This window comes from Callospermophilus lateralis, chromosome 6 (assembly GCF_048772815.1).
Source record: "Callospermophilus lateralis isolate mCalLat2 chromosome 6, mCalLat2.hap1, whole genome shotgun sequence".
In the NCBI taxonomy this organism is placed as follows: Eukaryota; Metazoa; Chordata; class Mammalia; order Rodentia; family Sciuridae; genus Callospermophilus; species Callospermophilus lateralis.
The window spans coordinates 28,379,066-28,403,649 of NC_135310.1; the positions used below are offsets into that span (position 1 = coordinate 28,379,066).

Consider the following 24,584-nt stretch of genomic DNA (forward strand, 5'->3'; position numbering starts at 1 on the left):
TAGTTTACCTTTATTTTATTTATTTACTTTTATGGGGTGCTGAGGATTGAAACCAGTGCCTCATACATGCTAGGCAAACACTCTAACACTGAGCTACAACCCCAGCCCCAGTTTAACCCAAATTTTAACTATTCTTTTCTGCCTAAGATACTCCTAAGTAAGTAAAGATACTAGTCATAGACTGTAGAAAATATTGATCATAGACTGTAGAAAATACTTGTAAATTACATATCTGACTTATATAAAAATGAATAAAGAAATTTGAAAACAACAGTAAGCAAATAACTCAAAACAAACATGGAAAAATTTTTAATAGATACTTCACCAAAGAGGATATTAGGATGGCAAGAAAGTACACAAAAAAAAAATCAATCAATGTCATTTGTCCTTAGAGAAACACAAATTTAAATCACAGAGAGATACCATTATGTACCTGAGAACAACTCTAGAATGGATTCTTGATGATGTCAATACAAAACAAAACAAACACTGGGAATACAAGATGGTACAGGCATTTTGGAAAACAGGTTAGTGGTTTCTTATAAAGTTAAACAATACATTTAATCATTGGCCCAACAATCTCACTCAGATATTTTATTAATGATCACCCTGAATTGGAAGCAACCCAAAAGTCCTTCAGTTAGTGAATAAGCAAACTGTAATCATCCACACAATACAAAACTACTCAGTAATTTAAAAATGAACCACTGGTACAAATAAGTAATGGAACAATTTCAAAAGCATTTATATTCTTTGAGAATAATCCAGAGTTAGAAGACTAGGTACCACATGATTCCATTTATATGACAATTTGGAAGAGACTTTCAAAGCAGTGGTTGCCAGAGGCCCAGGGTGGAGAGTAGGGGATTGAGGGAATGGAGTGATTCTGCCTCTTGATTTTTGTGGTGGTAGCATGACTAAATGCATTTTTCAATACTAACAGCTGATGCTTTTACTGGCAGTAATCCACTATTTGATCTTACCTGAAAACCAGCATCTTTAAATCTGTTGCTATATAATATAGACCATCTGTTTTAAAATAGCTTTCTTATGATGTCACTTTTAAATATTGGTATGTCTAGAAATATATAGGAAATAAATTAGACTTGACCTCAAAGGGCCTACATGCTTAATTGTATTTCTTTCCCTTCATACTTGGAAAAATAAATTTAAGTGACAGATAGAGAAAAAAGATCATTCCTTTGTAAACAGTTCAACCATCCACCCCCGCAGCCCACCCAGTATTCTGGGGGTGACACAGCTTCCATTCTTGCAAAGTTTCCATGTCTTTCTGAGCTCTTGTCCCCAAGGAGGAGTATGCATCTGTTTGGAGGGGCTCACACACAACTCCGAATGCTTCTTACAGAGCAGTGGAACCCAGGACTCCTCCTCCATCCTGGAAAGTGTTCTGCTCAAGTCCCATGCAGGTTTATAAAGGTAATGGTATAACTTTCCAGTACAGTAGTCCTAGTGACCAGAATGGCTTTGTACAAAGAGCAAAATCTTGCCAGTTGCCACCCTCCCCCAGCTACTCAGCATATTTTGTTTTTCAGACTTGGATCAAGAGTAGGAACCGAATCTCTGTAGTGGTCTTCATATGAGGAAGTTTCCCTCATCTAACGATCCCTCATCTACGGGATGTTCATAATCCCTCAAAGCAGAGAATCATCCTCAGCAACTTCTGGTATCAGAAAGATACAAATAATAAACTGAATAACATTTCCCTCCCTTCCATTCAGATGTTTGTTAAATGCTTTGTGCCAGAAGCTTCGAAATATAAAAACTGCGACCCAAGTTCTCTAGCTCTAGCATGCTGATACCCCAGGTGTCCCCCTCCCAGGGATCTCCAACGGGCTCTGAGGCGGCTGGCCTTCCCGCCGCCGGGCTCCGGCCACCAGGGGGCGCTGCGGCCCGCTCTCTCGGGAGCGGCCGAGCCAGCCCGGTGGGTGTTTCTCTCTCCCTCTCGCGCTCTCTCCTCCCGGCCTCACATCCGGGTCTGGAACGCGGCCGCCGCTGTCAGTGTTGGTGCGGGCGCGTTGGGGCCGGGCCGGGGCTCAGTAAATGGCGGCGGAGGGAGGCGGAGCGGCGGCCACGCTCAGCCCAGAGCCACCGAAACTTTAGACGCGAATCCCCACAACTTTCCGGGAAGTGCTGCCGCTCCGGGGGCGTGGACGGAAGGGGAAGCCGAGGCGGGAAGTCTTGGGGAAGCGGCGGGGAGCGGGGAACCTCGAACCCGCGGCGGGGGCGGTGGCTCAGTCCGCCCGTGCCTCGCGCCGCCGCGGCCCCCGCCTCCTTCTCCGCGCTTCGCGGCTGCTGGAGCCGGGGCCGCGCGCCGTGCCTAGCCCGGGACTGCGCGGGGCCTCGCAGGCGGCGGCGCGCGGAGCCCAGCCGAGCCCCCTCCTCGCGACCTCCGGGCCCTGTTGCTCGGGCGCAGCCGGCTCGCCAGAGGCCGGGGCTGAGGCTCCGGGCGTCTGCGGGGACCGAGGAGGAGGCCGGGCCTCGCGGCCACGCGCAGACCCGCCGGCCCGGGGTCGTGGGGCCGGGCACCGGGTGTTGCATGCGGGGCGGGGCAGGGCGGCCGCGAGCTGGAGGCGAAGATGGAAGGCTTAACGCTGAGCGATGCGGAGCAGAAATATTACTCGGATCTCTTCTCCTACTGCGACATTGAGAGCACCAAGAAGGTGGTAGTCAACGGGCGGGTGCTGGAGCTGTTCCGGGCCGCGCAGCTGCCCAACGACGTGGTCCTCCAGGTAACGCCGCGTCCCGGGTTTGGCCGGCCGCCGAGGGTAGCTTCCCCGCGGCTCGGGCCTCCAACCTCCTTCCTTCGGGAGTGGGAGTGGGCGCCGTTTCCAGAAGGGCTGGTGGTGAGCAGGTTTCCCCCAGCTTTCCAGCTGCGGGCAGGGGCCGCAGGTGCCCGGGTGGCCGCGACTTGCGCTGCGGCCGAGGGGGAGGGGTCGTTCCTAATTAAAAGAAACTCCTGCGATGGAGGTAATGGTCTGAGGAGCCCTGACCTCTCATCCCTTGACTGCTCCTGAATCTTTGTTTTCCGAGCACTGGAAGAACACTTACCATGAAGAATCTTGGGTAGTTAATGTGTTTGAATCTTAGATTCTGGTACATGCATAGCTCTTCAGTTTCTGCAGGGTAGGTTATCGATATAGGCGAAACGTTATTTTAATTCTTGAAAACCATGATGACCTCATAACGTGATTTTTGTAGATTTAAGAAGATAAAAAGCAGTTTTTAAAAGGAGACAATTCTTAGGGAAATTAAGAAGTTCGAACTTTCAGCTAATTGTTTACAAGTAGATTTAAAAAAAAAAAAACTTGTAAGTACTCATAGAACGCGTGGCTGATGTAAACTGGACAGTGTTTTCCAGTGGACTTTGGATTATATTTGTTGAAATTTGTGGATTTAGGTTGGGAGGTAAGTATTCAGTAGCTTGAAGTGGAATGTCCATGCTTGCTTCAGTCTGTAGCCTTGGAGGTAAGCAGGGTAAGTTAAGACTTCTTTACCATATCTGTTTTTAAAGCAGGAGGCTTCCTAGAAGTTCTTATCTAGTGTATGTGGTGAACATCAATGTTACTGTTTAATGATTCATAGCTGCTAGTAAGAGTCTCACTACACGTCTAGAACATGTTTTAAGCTTTTATTGATCCAAACCAGTTTTTCAGATCTCCAAAACTGCAAGCCAGACACATAGATGTAATGCAGTGGACTGCAGTAGTCTTGAGGCCTGGGTCTTTGACTTCACCTCTTGTCAAGTAAAATTGTGACTTTGGATCAGGCACTTTCCCTCTAAGAGCATGAGCACTATATGTTCATTTGTAGAATAAAAGTCGCTTATCTTCTAATAAAAATTATGTAAAATATAAAAATATCCACACATATACTTCTGATTTAGAAATTACCTGTGCCTTAACTAAGTTTGATCATTTTGCATAATCTTGTATGTTTTATATTGAATTTTTTAAAACCTGGGGAGAAAAAGTTGAGTTTGTTAAGTGCTGTGAAGGACAGGTAGAAGGCCTAAATTCATGCTGTTGGAGAGACAAATGGTAAATATTTTAGTTGTCATTGGCTACATATCGTCTCTACTTTTTTCTTTTTTTGACTTTTAAAAATGTGAAAACCATTTTTAGCTCAGGAACATAACAAAACAGGGTTTGTAGTATGCTGACCCTGCTAAAGAATGGTGGTAGTGTGAATAACTGCACTGTCCCCATATAGATTTGAAGTAGGACTTAAAGAAGTCTGGTCAGAACATGCTCGCTAATGATTCTGCTCTTTTTATGGAACAAAACATACCTTCAGGTCAGTTAGGAACTAAAATGAGAAACCTCCCATGTTCTATTTTGGTTTATGTCTTTGGGGCAGGAAGAGTTGAAATAAACTGACTTTTCATCTTTTTAATGGTGCACAAGACTTGATGTTCAATATATTACTTAGGACAGACAAATTAGCATCAATTAACCTTTACTTGAAATATATTTAGTCTAATTAATCCAAATTATGTTTTGCTCAATTTTATTAACATTCAAAAATTAATTTGTCATCTTTTTTATAAAGCATTAAATTGTTTTACTATTCAGGATCCAGTGACAAATCAGAAGCTATAGTAATTCCCTGAAGAAGGACTCTTGTGGTAATATATACAGTTAAGCATCTGATTTGAAAAATCCAAAATGATCCAAAACTTTGAGGGCCAATATAATACCACAAGTGGAAAATTTCACACCCCAAAACTTTGTTTCATGCACAAAATTATTAAAAATGTTGTATACAGTTATATTCAGGCTATGTGGATATGGTATATATGAAACAAATTCATTTGTTAGACTTGGATCCCATCCCCAAGATATTATGTATATGTAAATATTCCAAAATCTGAAAAATAATGAAATCTAGACCATTTCTGGACCTAGTCAATGTAGATAAAGGAAGGATACTAACCCTGTACTAAATATCAATCTGGGCATTTTGAAGGAAATTTACTCAAGAGTTGGCCTAAGACATAAATGTGAGATAAAAGGAAAATATGAGTCCTGTTTCCCTTAGGGAATTGGGATTTTCTGAAAAGTTCTCCACTGCTTTCTAAATAAGTTATTTGGGGCAACTCACATACTATACTGAGTACTCAGCAGGACTAATGAGGAATAAGAAGCTCTTAAGGATCTTGTAAATTGTGGAAATAGTCATGTGTAACATAAAGTAGAAGGTGAAGAGAGGGGTGCAAAGTATTTTGTAAACACAGAGGAGATATGACCAGAAAGGGTTTCTTGATTTAATTCAGGTGGGCTTTAAGTTGGTGTGAGGGAGAGGAATACAATGAAAAGGGCTTCCAGGCAGAGAAAAAACATGACCAAAGGTGCACCATGGTCCTTTTCAAGGACTAGTAGATAGGCAAGTTTTCAGGATAATGGAACTTAGAGGCCATTTTATAGAAGACTGAAAAACAGGCAGGAGACTTCATATGTATTTTAGTAGGTATTGGAGACCTATTGAAAGTTTTTGAGGGTGAGGAAGGAGGCTTTTTGAGAGGTCTGGAAGGATGGTAGATAATGGCAACCAAAGGAGAGTAACAGCAGTATAATAGAAAAGGAGGAACTGGTTGAAGAGCTGCTGGATAGTCATTATATGAAGTGCCTTGTGGGAATAATGTTTAATTTTTAGGCCAGATTATCAACACTGTGTGGGTAGCTTTGAACTAATTGTGAGCAAAGGTAGTAGATTTAAGAGAAAAGACTGAATAGGGGTACTTTAAGAGGCCTTTGTCAGTGCCATGGTAGTTAGAGGAAAGCAACTGGACGGTGACTAATGTGTGGGCTGATTTTGTATCAGATATGAAGTAATGAGGAGTTGGACCAGTGGCACTCAGACATGGAGTGAGGGGTGTCATAGAGATTGATTTTTGCCCCCAGCCAAGGTGGGGCATTTGGCAATGTCTAGAGACATTTTCGGTTGTCATAACTGGAGAGGGGAAGGCCGAGTTCTACTACTGGCATGTGGTTAGTAGAGATCATAAATTCTACTAAATATCCTGTAAGGCACAGGATAGCACCCCACAACAAGAATTATTTTCTCCAAATGTCAGTATTGCTGACACTGAGAAATCCTGACCTGGATTCTGATGGTAGCAGTGGAACAGAAAATGAGGATAGAGATACAATAGTGATTATGAAGATAAACTTGATAGGTTGGTTGCCTGGCATTATTTAGGTGGGAGAAGAATGGGACAAGAATTATTCAGTGTTGGGTACCACTCACAACTAGAAAAGGGCAAGAAGAAGGCCTGACTTTTTAAAAGAGATAATGGTGAGTTTGATGTCAGGCATTTTGAGGTGTTGGTGCAAATCTCCAGAGATAGTTAGGGGATTTGTCTATGATGAATGTTATTTCTTACAGTGAAGTTCACATTTGGGGCGTCTTCCTCACGTAATTGTTGGGGGTAGGGGCTAGACAGTGTCTCACACAGTGGGCATGCACACACACATCAGGGCCTTGATTGATCCAGTAGTTCTTAGTATTGTTAATAAGCATCATGAGAGAGGGCTGAGTCATCTGGAGGAATGAGTGTAGGGAACAAAGAACTTAGAACCAGAGCTGGCAGAGGAAGGAGCTGGCATTTATTGGGTAACTAGAGTCCATTTATCAAGCAAATCATTTTCATTCTAGAACTCATTTGATCCTTGCCACCAACCCTGTGAAGTGGGTCTTCTGGTTCATTAACCAGAAACTTGATAGGCAGAGAAGTTAAATAACTTGTTTATAAGTAGTGAGTATTTCTCTCTTACTGTCATTCATTGTCAACTTCTAGCTCTATCTTCCCTTCACTGTTAATGTGATTCCGGGGCAAGGTGGGGAATAAAATTCAGTTAGATTTTGATTTGCCCATACTTTTTATGAAGAGTAGGGATTTATTTGGTTTTGAGTTATATGTGAATTTCCTCTTTTGCATAGTAAAGAGTTTAATGTATGAAAATGTCTTGAAACACAACAACTTCAAAGAAAGAGGGAGATTCTTGTTATCTTGGGTACACATAGAGACACAATTTTATATTATAGCTGTCAGACATCTTAAGGTATGTTCATTACACTTGCTTTAAAATAGCAGAGTAAAACTTATTTTGGATTAAAGGGTTGAATTTTGAAGATAATGTCAATAGACAAAATCAAGGAGTTAGCACTTTGTAAAATTGCTCCATGCCACAGAGCTGAATAAGGGGGAGAAAAATCTGGCTCATAGGATTTAATCATAAGGAATTTTAATGTGCACTGAACAAGAAAATATTTAATGTTGTGTCTTAAAACAACTTTTCAGAACGAATTTACTTTTTAAAGATTAGGAAAGGTATATTATTTGCCATATTATCTGTTTTCTTAGCTTTCACTCAAAAAAAATCTATTCTCTATTTTGGGAAATATCTTTAAACTGCATACAGACTTTGAATACCTAATAGCTTGATAAAAGGTTCTAGTACTAACTGTTCTTTATTGAAGTTTGTAAGCAGTGTACTCTATTAATGAAGCTGAAACTCTTTAGATCATTTGTGTTGAGCAATATCTTGGTAACATTTGAATTTTATGTATAAATTTAATGGGTGAAGGCAACAAGAACAAAATATAACCATTTTGTCTTTCCTGAAACTTGTTCAAGTTGGTTATAAGTTCTGTTCATTAGTGATAGGTCTAAAAATAGGGAAGCACAGTTTCATTTATGCATTGAAAGTTATAAACATTAAAAATGTCAGATGTGTTACTTTGAAGTAGTGGGTTTTTAAAATTTGTAATTCCCAAATCACTAAAATAATTGTAACAAAATTAAAAAATAAAATTATCTTAATCAGACATTTTCCTGTGTACGGCTGAAAAATGCTGTTTGAGAAAGAAGTCACAATTAATGTCTTTATGCACTGTCATTTTTACTTTTAAATTTTTCTCCATTTAGCTTCATATCATGATAGTTTTAGTTCATATGTCCTCCCCCCATCCCTCAATATCCCAGAGTTAGAGTTTTAGTATTTGGGGGAAATTATGCTGAGCATTTTGACAAAGCTACAAAAGAGCATAAGAAGTTGGTAAGAAACACTAAATAAACATGGGAGTCCTGGCTTTAGCTAGCTTTATGGACCTTGAACAAATCACATAATGTCTGAATTTAGTTTTAGCACATGAAATGATTGGGTTGGATTATTGTGATTTCTGACTCAAATGAATGTCATCGTGTAGGGGTGGTTACTCTTTTCAGACACACCCTAAGAAAGTGGCACAGATTTGTAATTAGTTGATTCATTATTTTAACACTTCATTTGGCTTCTTCACATTTCTTTGAAGGATTTAAAGAGGAAAGTCTTAAGCCTAAAATTTTGTAGTAATTATAAGAGGAAACTGAGGGAAGGGTCCTAAACTCCGGGTGTTTAATTCTTCAAGGTGTCAAACTGGAAAAAATTTGAAATAGGTGATAGAATTTGGCATTTCTGATACTTTTCTTCAGATAGGTTTCATTTTCTATAGCTTTTCCTGGGACAGATACATCTTTTCATTCATCTCTTCTGCCTTTACCTCATTTGTTTCATGGAAGTTAAATCATACACCACATGTATTTATTTGAGATTTGGTAAATTACAGAACTTTGGGTTTTTAAAAATAATACATCTGTTTTGTTTAAAAATGGGCTATATGTTGAAATTGAGTTCTAAATTGTTAAATATTACAGCCAGAATTTATTAGACTATAACTTTTGGGTTGTTGATTCCTTCGAGAGTCTGGTGCACATACTGGATATTGCTTATAAAACATAATTGCACAAAATTTTGCATATTATTTGAGGTTGTCGACCTCCTCCAGCCTAGTCAAGCTTGTCTCATTTGTCTCTACATTAGTATTAAGACAGAACAACTGGACCTGTGAAATGCTGAAGATAGAACTTTCTTAAATCAGTGTTTGTGATCACTATTTATATTCAGAGTATATATGTAGTTTTGAGAAATGTCTTCACTCCCTTCATGGATTATAACTGTGCTAACGTTAAAAAGGAAAAACTGTACAATAATAGAAAATCATTGGGTAAGGAGGCAGTGGGGACCTACTTGTATACAAGGGAAGGCCTCTCAAATGAAGCATGGACAGGGACGGGAGTGGGAGAGAGATGTTTTTAGTATAGAGAAAACTATGTGGAAGGGCTGAAACTGTGAAGAACTTAATATGTTTAAGGAAATGAAAAGCTAAAGCATTAGGATATGAAGGGAGAATGATATGGACTGCATATTGCATGGAGTTTGGATTTGAATGGGATTGTATAAGAGTTTTTATTCAGGGAAGTAGCATTGTTGGATTATATTTTTAAAAAGATCACTCTAACTGCTGTGTAAACAAGGAATGCTGGGGCAAGTAGAAACAAGTTGGCCAGCAGATATGCAATAATCTGCAGGTAAGCTAGAAGTGACTTAATTTTAGTGTGGTGGCAGTTGGATGGAGAGGAGTGGATATATTTAAGATTACTTGAGGTGATAGAAATAGTAAGGCATGGAGATGGATTGCATATAGAACTTAAGGGAGAAGAACTCAAGGATGTTGTTGCAAGTTGCCATTTTGTAATGTTTAGGAAAGGAATAGGTATTTGGAGGTTTTTAAGTTTTATTTTGGTGGATGGATAATGGTGAGTTCAAGAATTTCCCTTTGTTCATTTTAAATTTAGAAAAGCTTATGAGATTGTCAGTTAGGCCTTCACCATGGAGGATCTACAAGTCTCAAGGAGATATATGGCTTGGAGATATCAATTTGAGGACTGTCTGTACACTGGTGATTGTGTAAGCAATGGCAGTAGATAAAATAAAAAAGACTTTAAAAAAGAAAGGATTGTCTATAAATGGAGCTATGGAGAACACTGAACATTTCTAAGCTGGAAACAGGAAGGCCTCCTCTGGAAAGGGAGACTAAGGATAATAGGAATCGTTGGAGGACAGTGGGGGGGGGGGTGCCTAATGTAAATCATATCATGGATACCAAATGAAACAAGTGTTTTAAAGGAGGGGACAATCAACTGTATTGAGTTTGGTTGAGAAGATATGACCAGAAAAATGTGGCCATGGAACTTGACAACCTAGAGGTCATTGATAACTGTAATAAATCAGTTTCATGAACTGGATACCAGATTTAAGTGACTTGAGAGATAAAATGATGGCGGAGGAACTAGAGATGTGATGTGTAAATAGCTTATTAAAGAAGTTTGCTTATGAAAGAGAATAGATATAGAGCAGAAACTGGAGGTGAATGAGGGTATAAAAGAAATTTTGTTTACTTTATGAGAATAAGGAATATTGCAGCATGATTTTAGTTAGAATTGATAAAGGAAGGAAGGAAGCAGACCTTGAGAAAGCAAGGATGGTCAGGATCCGGATTCCATAGAGTCCTTTGATGGGAAGGGCACCATTTCCTCAGTTTTAACAGAGGGGAAGAAAAGAACAGGAATTCAGAGACAAGTAGTTATGTAGATTTAGTTGGGGGAAGTGATTTGGATGTTCTGGACTAATATCTTCCAGTTTTTCTACAAACTGAGTCAAAATAAACAATGTAATAGTGATATGAAATCTTCATATAATAGTAAAAAAAATTTACAATAGAACCAAAAGGTTGGAAATACTTAGGAATAAATTTAATAAGAAAAGTACCAATTTATTAATATGGCAAACTACAAATCATTACTTGGAAACCAAGATTTAATAAATGAAGAGATAATATATGTTCATTGAATGTTGAGATGGTAGTTCTTACAGTCTTTATCTGTAGATTCAACAAAATCCTAATTGGACTTTTTTTGTAGAAATTGTTGATCTATCCTGAAATTGATAAGGAAATAAGGACCCAGAATAGTTGAATTAAAAAAAAAATAGGAGACTTGTCCTACCCTATTTTAAAACTGACAAAAATGCTGTAGTAATCAAGACAGTGTAATTGGCCTAAGGTTAATAAACATGTAGATAAGTGGAACAAACTGAAAATCCATAAAATGCCTGACATTTATCATCAGTTCATTTTTGAAAGTACCTGAACAATTCAATGGGGAAAGGATAGTCTTCTCAACAAGTGGTTCTGGTACAGTCGGATATCCATATGTTTAAAAAAATATATTTAGACATGTTGTTTCTACTTTACACCATACACAAAAGTTATCTCAAAATAGATCATGGAGGCTGGGGTTGTGGCTCAGGGCTAGAGTTCTATCCTCAGCACCACATAAAAATAAAGATAAAATAAAGGTATGTGTCCAATTACAACTAAAACAATTACAACTGAAACAATAAATACTAAAAAAATAGATCATGAACTTAATTGGGAAATTATAAAACTGCTAGATGATAAAAACTAATAGAAGAAAAATCTTTGTGACCTTGGGTTCAGCTGAGTTCTTAAATACGACACTAAAAGCATGAGCCAAAAAGAAAAAACTGATTAACTGAACTTTATCAAAATATTTTCAAACTTTTGACACTTCAGAGGATACTTAAGAAAGTAAAAGACAAAGCACATATTGAGAAAATTTTGCATGTTATAAACATGATAAAGATCTCTAATCTAGAATATAGTTAAAAATCCTACTATTTCCGCTCTAAAGAGAAAAGGAGTTTAAAATGGTCAAAGTGGATGTTTCACCATAGAAGATAATATGAATGGCCAGTAAACATATGAAAAGATGTTCAACATCATTAGTCATTAGGAAAATGCACATTAAACCACAGTGATGTATTGTCACATACCCAGTAGAATGACTATAATTTAAAAGACCTGTAATACCTACTATTGGTGTTGTGGAGAAACCAGAACCTTTATACACTGCTCTTGGAAATGTTAATGGTGCAGCCGTTGTGGAAAACATTTTGGCCATTCCTTTTCTTTTTTTTTAGCCATTTCTTAAAAAGTAAATATACACATACAAACAAAATTGTTTGTAAATGTCTGTTAGCATTATTCATCATGGTAAAAAACTAGATAATTAAATGTTTATCAGGTGGTGTTTTAATAAATAAAACATGACATATCTATAGAATGGAATACTACTTTGTAGTAAAAAGGAACAGATTATTGATATATACTACAACAAAGATGAATGTTTAAAACATGCTAAGTGACAGAGGCTAGGCACAAAAGATTACCTATTATGTTGCTTTTATATGAAATGTTTGGAAAAGACAGATCTATAGAGATAGCCAAACAGTGGTTGCCTGAAGCCAGTGTAGGAGAAACAGTCTTGAGGGAAATATTTGGGGTGATAGAATAGGTTGGTGTGATGGTACACAACATTATACATTTGTTAACTCAGTAGGTTGTGCACTTATCATGATTGAATTTTGTGTTGTATAAATTGTATCTTAAAACAATAAAGTTAGCCAGGCATGGTGATACACACCTGTAATCTTGGCAACTTAGAAGGCTGAGGCAGGAGGATCACGAGTTCAAAGCCAGCCTCAGTAACTCAGCAAGACCCTAATTCTAAATAAAATACAAAGAAAGGACTGGGGATGTGGCTCAGTGATTAAGTGCCCCCGAGTTCAATTCCTAGTATGTATGTATGTGTATATATATATATATGTATATAAAGACAAAGCTGTAAATTTTTTTTTAATTTATGAAATACCCATCCTGAAGAATGTGAAGTTCGAGTGTGATGAATGAAGGACTTTGTACTGCATATATAATTGTAATTTAAAAACTGCAACATAATTTAATGTAATCTGGCTTTTGGTAAGGGACTTGTATTTTGAAAGGACAGATTTTATGTGTGGAGAAGATTGTCATATAAAGAGGGATTATAACTGAGTATATTTAAATGAAGCACCTATAATAATTTCAGTTAACATTTATTCATCTCTTTTTGTGTATCAGGGATTATTCTGTGTTTGTTACATGTATTAACTTTTTTTAAGACAGAATGTTGAAATGTTGCCCAGACTGAAACTCCTAGGCTCAAATGATTCTTCTGCCTTAGCCTCCTGAGTAACTGGACTATGGGCTATTAGCATGTGCCACTGAATCCCACTAACTTTTTTTTTTTTTTTTTTTTTTTTTTGACAGTACTGAAGATTGAACCTGGGTGTTCTACCACTTAGCTATATCCTCAGCTATTTTGTTTTTTATTTTAAGATAGTTTCTCACCAAGTTGCCAAGGCTGGCCTTGGACCTGTGATCCTCCTGCCTCAGCTTCCTAAGTAGCTGTGATTACAGGCGTGTGCCTCCACATCCAGCTGTGACTAATTTATTTTTTATAAGTATATTGTTAGATTAAAAGTGGCTGAAAAAATAATGAATTAAGGTCAATTTCCATCTATTGACTTTGGGTGTTATGCTGAATTTATGTACAATTAAGTTGAATATTTGAATTTTATGGGAAATTATAGAACTGTAATGCCTCAAAAATAATTTGAATTTGAATTAATCATGTCTGACAAGTAATAGTTTTAATGAAATAGTAATTTCAGTCCATAGAACTGCTTAGGGTTGCTTTCTTCCACTGGAGTGATTACTGTCACTATCATGATTATTTTTGAAGTCTAAAAGCTTCTGTTGTTACTTAGAGGAACTGATTGAAGTCTCTATATTTCTAATGGATGAGTATAAACTAATAGCTAGAGTTTGGATTCAATCCTTTAAATTCTATGAGCATGTTCCTTTGGATAAAAATCATTGTAAAGAGTACTGATCAAATAGTGATTATTGCTTCTTTTTGCCTGTGGATTATATGAAAGGTTGTATGTGGAATTTAGAAATATCTGTATCTTTGAAAAAAGAAATATTGTCTAGAAATTATTCAAGAGTATTAATGGTTTTTCCTTGATGTCTCATTGTGAGTAGGATGATTAGGGGCCTTACTATTTTGAATTTTATTGACATATTATTAATAGAAGAATTCATGGGTTTTTCTATTTTTCTAGAGTACTTCATTATATTTCATATAAAGCATTTAATTAAACACCCTTCTAATTTTCTGTGACAGTAAGCATTGAGTTTAGTCAAAATAGCATAGACTTTGGAATGAGACAGTTCCAGATTTGAATCTCTACTTGGTGCTTATAAACTTCTGATTTTTTTTTTCTTTTAGTACCAGAGATTGAACCCAGGGATGCTTAGCCACTGGGCCACATCCTCAGCCCTTTTTAATAATTTCCTTAGAGACAGGATCTCAGTTGCTTAGGGCCTCATGAATTTGCTGAGGCTGGCTTTGAACTCCCCATCCTCCTGCCACAGCCTCCCGAGTTGCTAGAATTACAGGCATTTGCCACTGTGCCCACCTAAACTTCTCACTTTGAACATGAGCATTTTACCTATGAGCATGTAACTTAATCTGTCTTGAGACTCGATAATACTCAGTCTGAAGGTTTTATAGTACCAAACTGAAATGTAGTGACAATTAGCATAGTACCTGTTGCTTAGAAGGTGATCAGATAAGTTTCATTTGCTCAAGTTCTACTCTACATGAGAAAACGAATACTTTATAGTATTTTGGTTTTAATGATAAAAACACTGTCGATTTTTATTCACACCTAACTTTATGCCTTTTGTGGTGTTAACTTAATGCTGCCCCAATCCTTTGATCCAGTCATTTGCATTTTATTTTTTCCTTTTACTGTGTAATTAAGTTGAGGGTTTGTTCTTCTGAAGTCATATTTACCACCAAAGACACATATAAAAGATGCTTCTGAGGTTTTCAGCCTATAGAGCTTACAGAATAGTGATGCTATAACAGAAATCAAGAAGTGAAGGGGAGGGTCTGATTTTGTGGGGAGACAGCATGCTGAATTTTGAACATTCTGAGTGAGATGTAATATTCATTTCATTTGGGCAACAAGGGTAGGTGGACATTTGAAAGCATGAGAGAAGCATTTGCGTAGCTTCAGAAGCTTGGGCAAAATTTGTTCTGCAAATGAGGCCATTTGCTGAAAAAACAAGAAATGCAAACTTAACTTCATTAATATTTGAAGTGTCCTGCATTTAGGCAATTAATTCAACTATTGCCTTAGTGCATTCCTTGGAGCATACTATTTGTTGAATTAATGAATGATGTAAATACAGGATATTAAATTTTTAAAAAATTAATATACAGAGAATAGCAATTCACTGAAGCCATCTCAAAGGCAGCATAGTGCTACAAGATAACTAATCCTCAAAGAGTTTGTATACAAACCTTCAAGAATCTGCCAGTTCTTGAGTGTCATAAAGAGCATACATTTTCTTATAAACAAAATGGGGATACCAACACCTGTCAGGCTTATTAAGATTAAATGAGATTCTCTCTGTCAAATGGGAAATGTAAAGCTGCATTGAATGCTGATGCCAGAGTATGGGCTAGACTTTGCTATCTATAAAACTCAATTCTCTAAGTGCAGTTTACTAAGTGTCCAGGGTTTTAGGAGTTACTTAAATAGCTAAAGCCTATTGTATGATTAATATCTATTTCCTACTTCCATCCCTTATCTTTACTCTCTAACATATCTTTAAAGTACTCAGAATCTTCAATTTATTTATTTATTTTTTAAATATTTATTTTTCTAGTTGTAGTTGGACACAATACCTCTATTTTGTTTATTTTTTTTATGTGGTGCTGAGGTTTGAACCCAGGGGCCACACATGTGAGGCGTGCGATCTATCACTGAGCCCCAGCCCCAGCCCTGTCAAATATAAATAAATAAAATAAAGATTTCTCAATAATTAAATTTTTTTTTAATTAATTAGACTTTTACAAGTCACATGGAGGGGCTCATTTGGGTGATGTAGCACTGTTGACCCTGCTTACAGAGTTTCTCAGAGTTATTTTGAATCCTGTTAGAATCTAATACTGTTTGTTGAATTAATGAATCCTCTGTCTTGTCTTGTCTGAACATGTCTTAGAACATTTTTAGATAAATCTTAAAATAGTTCCTTTTGCTACATTTATTTGGATGTCACTGATTATTTTTAATAATTTGCAAAGTAAATTAATTTTATTAAAATAAAGAGACAGTATTTAAACTTTAAGGACTGAAGTTGTGACTCAGTTGTAGAGATCAACACACATATAAATAAATGAAAATAAAGGTCCATCAACAACTAAAATTAAAAAAAAAAAAACTTAGACACATAACTTTTGAATTGATTGTTAAATAGAATTCTTTGTTTCAGCAAAGCAAAGTTAATCCAGAGCTACTTCAGTAAATCTAATATTCATTCATTTGTGTGATGAATTGTTAGGGATTTAATGCAGGGCCTCAATGCAGGCTGTGCATGGGCTCTACCACTGTGCTACACTCCCAGCCAGTTTGACATTTTTGAGGGTCTGCTTAGATCCATAGAAGACTGAAACTTGGGAGAAAGTTCCATAACATGATTTGGATATCCTTAGCATGTCGATGGCAGTTTATGAATAAGATTAGCCAGGATGAATTTGTTGAGTGAAAGAAAGGAGAGAATGAGAAAGAGCCTGAGGCAGCTGCCTGAGGCATTGGAGGGAAATGAGCAGAGAAGCAAGGAAAGGGTGTCATAGAAAGAATAGTTTGTCACAAGAAGCACAAGTCAGTATTGAACTTTTTGGAGGTATACCAGTGAGAGATTGCTTCCTGACAGTTTTGCATATTACTCCTTCAAAAATATTTTTTATTTAGACTTTTGACTAATTCCTACTACATTTTCCCTTACATTCTCTATACTATTAACTGAGGTTTTATTGAAACTAATGTATCTTTCTTGAGCCAGAGCAAATCCTCAAATTATATTCAGATACTTACAGACCAATTTATTTTTACTTAGTACTTAATTTCCTTCATAATTTTTACCCCAGGTATGTTTATGTAAATAATCTGAATCATTAAGTAACATCTGTATGAGTGTTATATGGCATTTCATGGAATTAGAAAGGTTTTTGAAATATTTAAATACTTTCATTTTAACAAAATTTTAAAATAATTTTATTTATAGTGGCATTAAGAACATTCACACTGTTGTGCAACCATCACCAACATCCATCTCTAGAACTCTTTTTTTCTTCCAAAATTGAACTTGGTATCCATTAAATAATAACTCCCCACCCTCTTCTTCACCTAGTCCCACATAACTTATTTTAAATTTTTTCATATAAAGTACCATGTTTTTGTTGTCATTGTTGTTGTTTGCTTATTTGATGTCCTGTTTTTTGAACTTTTCCCTGATCATTCCAACCAGATAACCCTTCCTCCTCCTGTAATCTTCCAGCACTGTCCTATGTTAGCACTTGTATATATTTTTTACTTTTAGGGTCCTCTACATGTATCTCTGTTTTCATTGATAGGTGGCAAACAACTTGAGGGCAAGTTTTAATTTAGCCTTGTTTTTTCCCTCAGGTCACTTTGTTTATGATAGGGCACCAAAAGCCTGTTAAGACTAGTTATTTGGTGCTTTAGAACTTCATTCCTTTAGTCTGATGGTGAATATGCACACTAAAGACTTCACCTTAAGGTATTGTTACCTCAAGGCTGTTTGCTTTATTTTATTTTTTAAAGATGATAAACTTCACTTTATTATTTAACTCACATGAGTTTTTTTGTGCTTCAAAGACATAGTTTTCAGTTGTTGAACTTGACAATGAGCAAGTAGAGGTAGACAAATAATGTAAATAAGGAAACAGGTCAATGGAATTTCTCAATTTAGTTAACTCTGTTGGAGGAAAAGTGAAACATTCTCTTAAAATACATGGTGGGAGGGAGAGCGTATCAAATCTGGCAGTCATGCCTACTCAGCCTTAAAAGCTTCTGCCAGTTCAGCCCCACATCTCAAGTCTTATTTCTGATTATTCTCCTAATGTGAACTTTGTGTTCCAACCAGCATATCTGTTTTCTGTTTCTCACATAACTTGCTTATTCTTTATCAGTTTCTTTTCATTGTTTTGCTTTCTTATCCTCCATACTCTCTCCCTACTTCTATGCTTATTCTTCCCTCCTTTTAAAAGCAGGACTTAACCTTAGACTTTGGAAATCCTGATCTGAACAACCTCAGTCTCACTCTGAGACTACTTGCATCCTACCCATTCTTTTATATATGTTTTGCATTGTGTTGATTTTTATTCATTTATGCTGTTGCCAATTTATGCCATTGACTAGATGCTTCTCCAGTATATTTACCTCAACAATATTAGAAGAAGGTTGTGAATAAAATTCGGACTTCTTTCCTCTCATGAACTCATGATGTTGATTGAGAGCAGCAAAAGCACAAAGAAAACATTGACAGTTTCTTAGGGCAAGCCAGTTGCTTAGCCTTGCTATATTGCTATGCATTCAGACAGGAGTGGAATGATAAAGTTAAGGCAATTGTGGGCTCTTCACCCAGGGGATTAAAAAATTGGGGTAGTGAAGTTTGCAGCCTTGAATGTTCCATTGCCTGGCACTGTGAGTACTCTTTCCCCACCCCAATCAACATTCTGGGCATGAGGAGAGAAAGAGGCAAGAACAGGAATAAATAGCACTGAATTCTGTGAGCTCTGACTTTGCTGGCAGACATTGCCAGTTCCTCCTCCTCCCTTTCCAGAACTAACTCTCTCTCTCTCTCGCCATTTTTTTTTTTTTAATAGTAGAGTGACTATAAAAAGTTTTAAGATAAGCAAAACTATGAGTTTATTGGCAACTGAAAATATAAATTAGGGTAATAGCTGAATATCTGACATTTATTTTCATTCACAGAATGTAATAGAGCACAACCTCTGCAGAGTTCTGTATTACCTGGCTTCAAGTGCAGAAACATAAATCAACTTAGAGATGAAGGTACACTCTTAACTCTTACCTGGGATCACAGGGAAAGCACATTTCCTGGCACAGGCCATTAGACTTGTGCCTTGTGCCATGTCAAAATTACATATTGAATTATTTGTTAAGTTTGTTATAAGTCTCATAGGAATATGAGAAACTGCAGTGATCCTTTGAAATCTAAGAGTGTATTGTGTTTTCTGTTTGCCTTCAAAAAAAAAAAATGATGGCTAGAGGAGTTAAGGTTAGTTTTTCTGTTTACTACCCACATTTTTGAACCCCTAGAGATAGAAATCTTTTACTTCTCTAATCACATTTTCCTCTAAGACTTGATCCTGGAGTAAATCCAAACCTAAATTTTCTCACTAGCTCTAACAAATGGCAAAACCAGGAATTATCATAGTTACTAATTGTATCCTGCTTATTTTCTACATAGTGTTCTTTTTGCTTCTGGTGTTATTCATTTGACCCTGCACATCCATCTGCCTTCCTATTTTTCCTTTATCTGCAGAATAATAAATGACCCAGATTTCTTCTTTCCTAGCCTGTACCCTGCCTACTCTCCTTAAGCACTTATAATTTAATATTTAAAAAAATATTAAACAACCCACCCCTCCAACTTTTAAAGGTATTTATAAAGTTCACTTTTATCCTACTCACCAAATCCAGAGACCTTTTATTAGGTCTTATTCTGTTTTACCACCTCCCTGGCAGTCAACACTGGATAACATCTTGGTGGATATATCTTTTTGTTCATTGTGGTGTTAAAGTATGATTGTCTTCATATTCTTCCTCTTACTCAGAATTGGCTTTGACGCCTCCTTCCCTTATATTCAGCTTGCAAAATCCTGAGATTCTTCAAAAGAATTCAGCTAATTGTTATTTTCTTTTCCTGTCTTTACTGTTATCCTAGCCCTGATCACCTGCATGCAGTGGCCTCTTAAATATTAACAGAGTTTTTCTGTAGTTACGAGTAGAATAGACAGGTGACTTAAAAATTATGTGATAATTTAAAAAAATGTTCAGGAAGATTAGCTTGGCATTTAGAGCCCTCCCTAGCTAGCTCTAGTTTACTGCCTAGTCCTCTCATCCCCGCTGCCCTGCCCCTCCCCAACACACACAACCATTGAATTTTCTACCTTGTTTTGACTTCCCCAAAACCTCCCCTGTACTTAGAATCAGATCAGATCAGGCTCCTTTAAGCAATTTTTTTCCCTAACCCATATTAACCTTTTAGTTCTCAGAGTAATAAGTACTAACTGTATTGTACCTATCATGAACCAGACATTGAGCTATTTGGTATAAGTTTAAATTTAGAGATAGTTATTTTCAGTTTTCAGCTATAAGAAACCTGGAACTCTAGAGAGGCTATATGCTCAACATGAGCTGGAATTCACATCCACCTCCATTTTATGGCAAAACTTATGTTCAAGACACTAAACACTTTGATTCTTAAAATTACAGCCTTATGTTATGGCTTTTTTAAAAAATCAGATTATGTGTTATTTGCAGCTAGGTAAGATTTTAGGGAATAGGGTTGTGTATTAGAACTGCATTAGAACTTTTTGTGTGTTTCCCCAGACCCAGTAGGTACTTTGAATATTGTATGTGAAAACTTAAAAACAACATTTTTTAGAAATTTCTAGAGTGCTGCTAAGTGTAATAATTAGTTCATCTATTTATCCTAGAGCATTTGATAAGATGTTTGGAATACAAGAAAGACTGTAGATATAGCTGCATACTTAATCAAAGGGAGGCAGCAGAGTGACCTTATGTTGTTTTCCAAAGTGTGAGATGTACCCAGCAAGATGTGAAAGCTTTTCCCTTTTTGTTTTTCAAATCTGATTATTTAAGGAGAAAGTTTCAGCTTGGTGCTAGTAAGTTAACACCTTTCTAACACAGGTTACTGTTAATAAAGGACAGGTAGGCCTTGATGTAGCACATTTAGCAATTGATGGTATTTGGCTGAAATTAAATAACAGTTTTGTTTTCATTGAGTTTATTATTTTTAAATTTTCTATTTCAGGAGATATTCATTTTCCATTTACATTATTTACAAAGTTTCTTTCTTGATTTAAAGAATAAGTATTAAGTCCATAGCAGTGAAGGTGTTCTATAGGCATGGCAGAATTCATGAAGGGAGGATGCAAGTATCTGAAGTTTGAGAAACACTGGCATAGAAAAGAAAGCCAGGCATTAGAGTTATATAGAGAAAAAACACTCATGTCTTGGTCCTTCTTGTTTCTAATTTGTGACCCTCAGGCAAGAATGCTTTCTTCCTCCATTTTTTTGATTTATAAAGTGAAAATTATGATGCCTACTTTTTAAGGGTCGTTTGAAGATTGTCTTAAATAAATTCTAGTACGCTACTCCATAAATGGGAGCTTTTAAATCATCATTTTTGTTATTCATATATTATTTCTCAGCTAAAAATCTTTGATAGAATTTTAAAGTTGCAGTTTAATTCTTGGGTGTTCTTACATTAAGTAAGTACTTAAATGGTATAAACCTTTTTCTCTTGAATATTGGGACTTATCACAGCAACTACCTCATAGGATTATTTAAAGATTAAATGAATTGGTAAAATAACAGGAATAGTGCCTGGTACGTGGAATAGTACTACATAACAGTTAACTATTATTATTTTTTCCCTAGAAAGAATAGATTTTTGGAAGACTTTTTTCCCTTTGTTCTCATCATCCTGAGTTGGAGTTGTTTGTATATGTTCTTTAAACACCTACTGAGTGTGACATGTTAACATATTGCCACTATAGTAAATAAGCAAGGGCCAATAAGATCAAAATTTCTTTAAGGTATTATTTGCATGGTTACATTTATTACTATTTTTGTTTTATAATTTTTATCTATTTTATGGGATACACCTAAGTTTAAGGACAAGAAGTGTTTTTTTTTTTTTTTTTTTTAATTTTGAAAAGTTTCTAAAATGTCAATTGTGAAACAAATGTGAGAAGCCAGACATTTTCTTCTTTGTTTTTTAGTAATTAAATTGGTGTTTTCTGTAGGGAGAATAATTGGTCCTAGTACAAAACAAATCACTTACAAAATACAAATGATTGAATTCTGTGCAGATATTTTTTTTTTTTTTTTCTTTTGGTACCAGGATTTGAACCGAGGAATACTTTACCACTGAGCCACATCCCCCATCCTTTTTTTTTTTTTTTTTAAATTTTAAGACAGTCTCACTAAGTTGCTTATGGCTTTGTTAGGATGCTGAAAATGGCCTTGAACTTGTGATTCTACTGCCTCAGCCTCCCAAACTGATGGGATCACAGAGGTGTGAGCTACCATGCCCAGCAGTATTGTTCCTTTGGAACTTGTTTTATTGGACAAGGTTTAGCAAATGACTTAATAAATTCTACATAATTTCCAACATTGTTGAATGTAATTCTTTGTTTGTTTGTTTGTCATAACTATTCATATTTAAGTATACACCTCTTTTTGTTTTGAGGGTACCTGGGATTGAACTCGGGGGCACTTGAACCACATCCCCAACCTTATTTTGTATTTTATTTAGAGTTGCTTTAGCACCTCGATTTTGCTGAGGCTGGCTTTGAACTCGTGATCCTCTTCTCAGCCTTCTGAGCCCCTGGGATGCAGGCATGCACCACTGTTTCTGGCACCTCTGTCATTTTCAGAGGATAGTTTGTGTTTTTGTTATATACATCATATGAAATTTGCATTCAGGGAAATAATATTTGCACTACACTAGGTCTTAATTATAGAATCCAACCCTTTGATTTTTTTTTTTAAGAAAGAAATTTTGGAATTATGACACTGTATTAATATAGCAAGCACCTATCAAAATTGAATTCTGTTTCAAGGTCCTGGTTTCAACTCCCAGTACCACAAAACAGCAAAACAAACTTGATTCAAAACCAGGTGTGGCGACACATGCCTATAATCTCAGGTACTCAGGAGGCTAAGGCTGGAGGATCAAAGTTCAAGGCCGGCCTTGGACAATTTACTTAGTAAGACCCTGTCTCAAAAATAAAAAGAAATGGCTAGGATATAGCTCAGAGGAATGATACATTGGATTAAATCCCCAGTACCACAAAAAAATGTAGTTAGGTAGGGCAGGTTGGATTGTAGCTCAGTGGTAGAGTACCCCCAGATTCAGTCCCTAGTTTTGATTCTGAAACCTGTGCATCAAAAACTTAACTTGTATTTTATGATATAACACAGTAGAACTCTTATAATGTAGCTTATAATATGTATGTACCACTGGGAAAATCATATCCCTTAAAGATCCCTTTATAAAATTTCTTATAAGGTAACACAGTAATGAAGAACATGGGTTTCCATCCAAGTTCTGTTACTTTCTGTTTGTTCTTGAGCAAGTTACCAGAGGGTCAGGTTTTTCTTCTGTAGAACAATAGCTAATCTCATAGCATTATTAAGATGATTGGATTAGTGAATGTGAGCATTTTATGAAGCTTAGAACAGTCCTTGACATGTTATATACATAACAGTTAATGTTAACTTTTACCATAATGGGTCTTTTTGGTCCTCATCCTCACCCTAAAGCATAGGTTGTTAGTGCATTCTCCTAACACCAGAATAAATAGGTTTCTCTTTATCAAAAGTAAATTCCCAGGCCCATGTTTGCTGCTGCTTGACTTCTGGTAACAAATATATACACCAGAAATTGTAACGGGTGCTTAATTCTGTTTGTCCCTAATCTGCTCTTCTCACTTAACTGTATACACTTCGTAGCTCACCTCTATTCTGTGTATTCATGAAAAATAGTGGGCACTTAGAGGAGTGAAAGTGGCAACAAGTTGCAATATGAACTCCTTCTGAAAGAACATGCTCTGGAGTCAACCTCATCACTGTGACCGTGGGTGGGGATGCTTCAGTTTTCTTATCTGAAAATAGGGATAAAAGTCCCTTTCTTTGGGAGTTATAAAGTGCCTGGCCCTCTTACTTAAATATTCTATTATGAACTATTATTATTTTTAAAAAACTTTGATTAACTAGGAGTTGTGGCTCTGAAATAGGTTTCCATGTAAGAAAACAGGGATTTATTCAGGTGTGGTGGCACACACCAGTGATCCCAGAGACTCAGAAGACTTGAGGTTAGAAGGATTGTAAGTTCGAAGCCATCCTTGGTAATTTAACAAGACCCTGTCTCAAAATAACAAGAACTAGGAATGTAGCTCAGTAGTAGAAAGCTACTGAGTTCAATCCCCAGTACAGAAAAAAATGGGGAAGGGGTGTTTGAATACTAGTAACTGATTTCTGAAAAATATTACTCATTAATCGGACATTAATATTTTGTATGGCATATTATTAGGAAACAGATTCTAAGTGTTACCTTATGCACTTTTATTGGGTAAAAGGGATCATATGTCTTCACTGGAATTTTAGAAGTACAGTTATAAGTCTAGTTTGTTTAGATTAGTCCCTGCTTGTGCCTCTTGTCCAGGTATAATTATAAGTAGTGTCCCTTTCACTCTTAAAAATGTCCAAGGTTTAGGGTTGGAGTTGTGGCTCAGTGGTAGAGTGCTTTCCTAGCATGTGTGAGTCACTGAGTTTGATCCTCAGCACCACATAAAAATAAAATAAGGGCATTTTGTGTTCACCTACAACTAAAAAATATATTTTAAAAAAAAGTCCCAGTTTAGATGTAAATTTTCTGGTTACCCTAAGTATAGTTTACTTATCAGATTTATTTTACTGGATGGTTCTCATGGCCCAATATTATCTTTAAAAGAAAAATAATAATATTTTATGTTTAAGTTTTAGATGGTGTATAATCTTTTTCAAATCCTTTTTTGTGATTTTTTTCCCCTTAACATTTAGAGTGTAATTGTGTGCATTTTT

The 24,584-nt window shown here is 36.5% G+C and overlaps 1 protein-coding gene across 7 annotated transcripts in view; it reads left to right on the top strand.

Moving 5' to 3' along the window:
* Positions 1–2,003: 2,003 nt before the first annotated feature.
* Positions 2,004–24,584, top strand: part of Reps1 (RALBP1 associated Eps domain containing 1) — a 76,410-nt gene continuing 53,829 nt past the window's right edge. For all 7 annotated transcript variants that reach the window (XM_076858198.2, XM_076858199.2, XM_076858203.2 and 4 more), the window contains exon 1: positions 2,004–2,750. In XM_076858198.2, the coding sequence (XP_076714313.1) occupies positions 2,598–2,750 (153 nt within the window). In that variant the 5' untranslated portion in view covers positions 2,004–2,597. The remainder of the gene's footprint in view (positions 2,751–24,584) is intronic.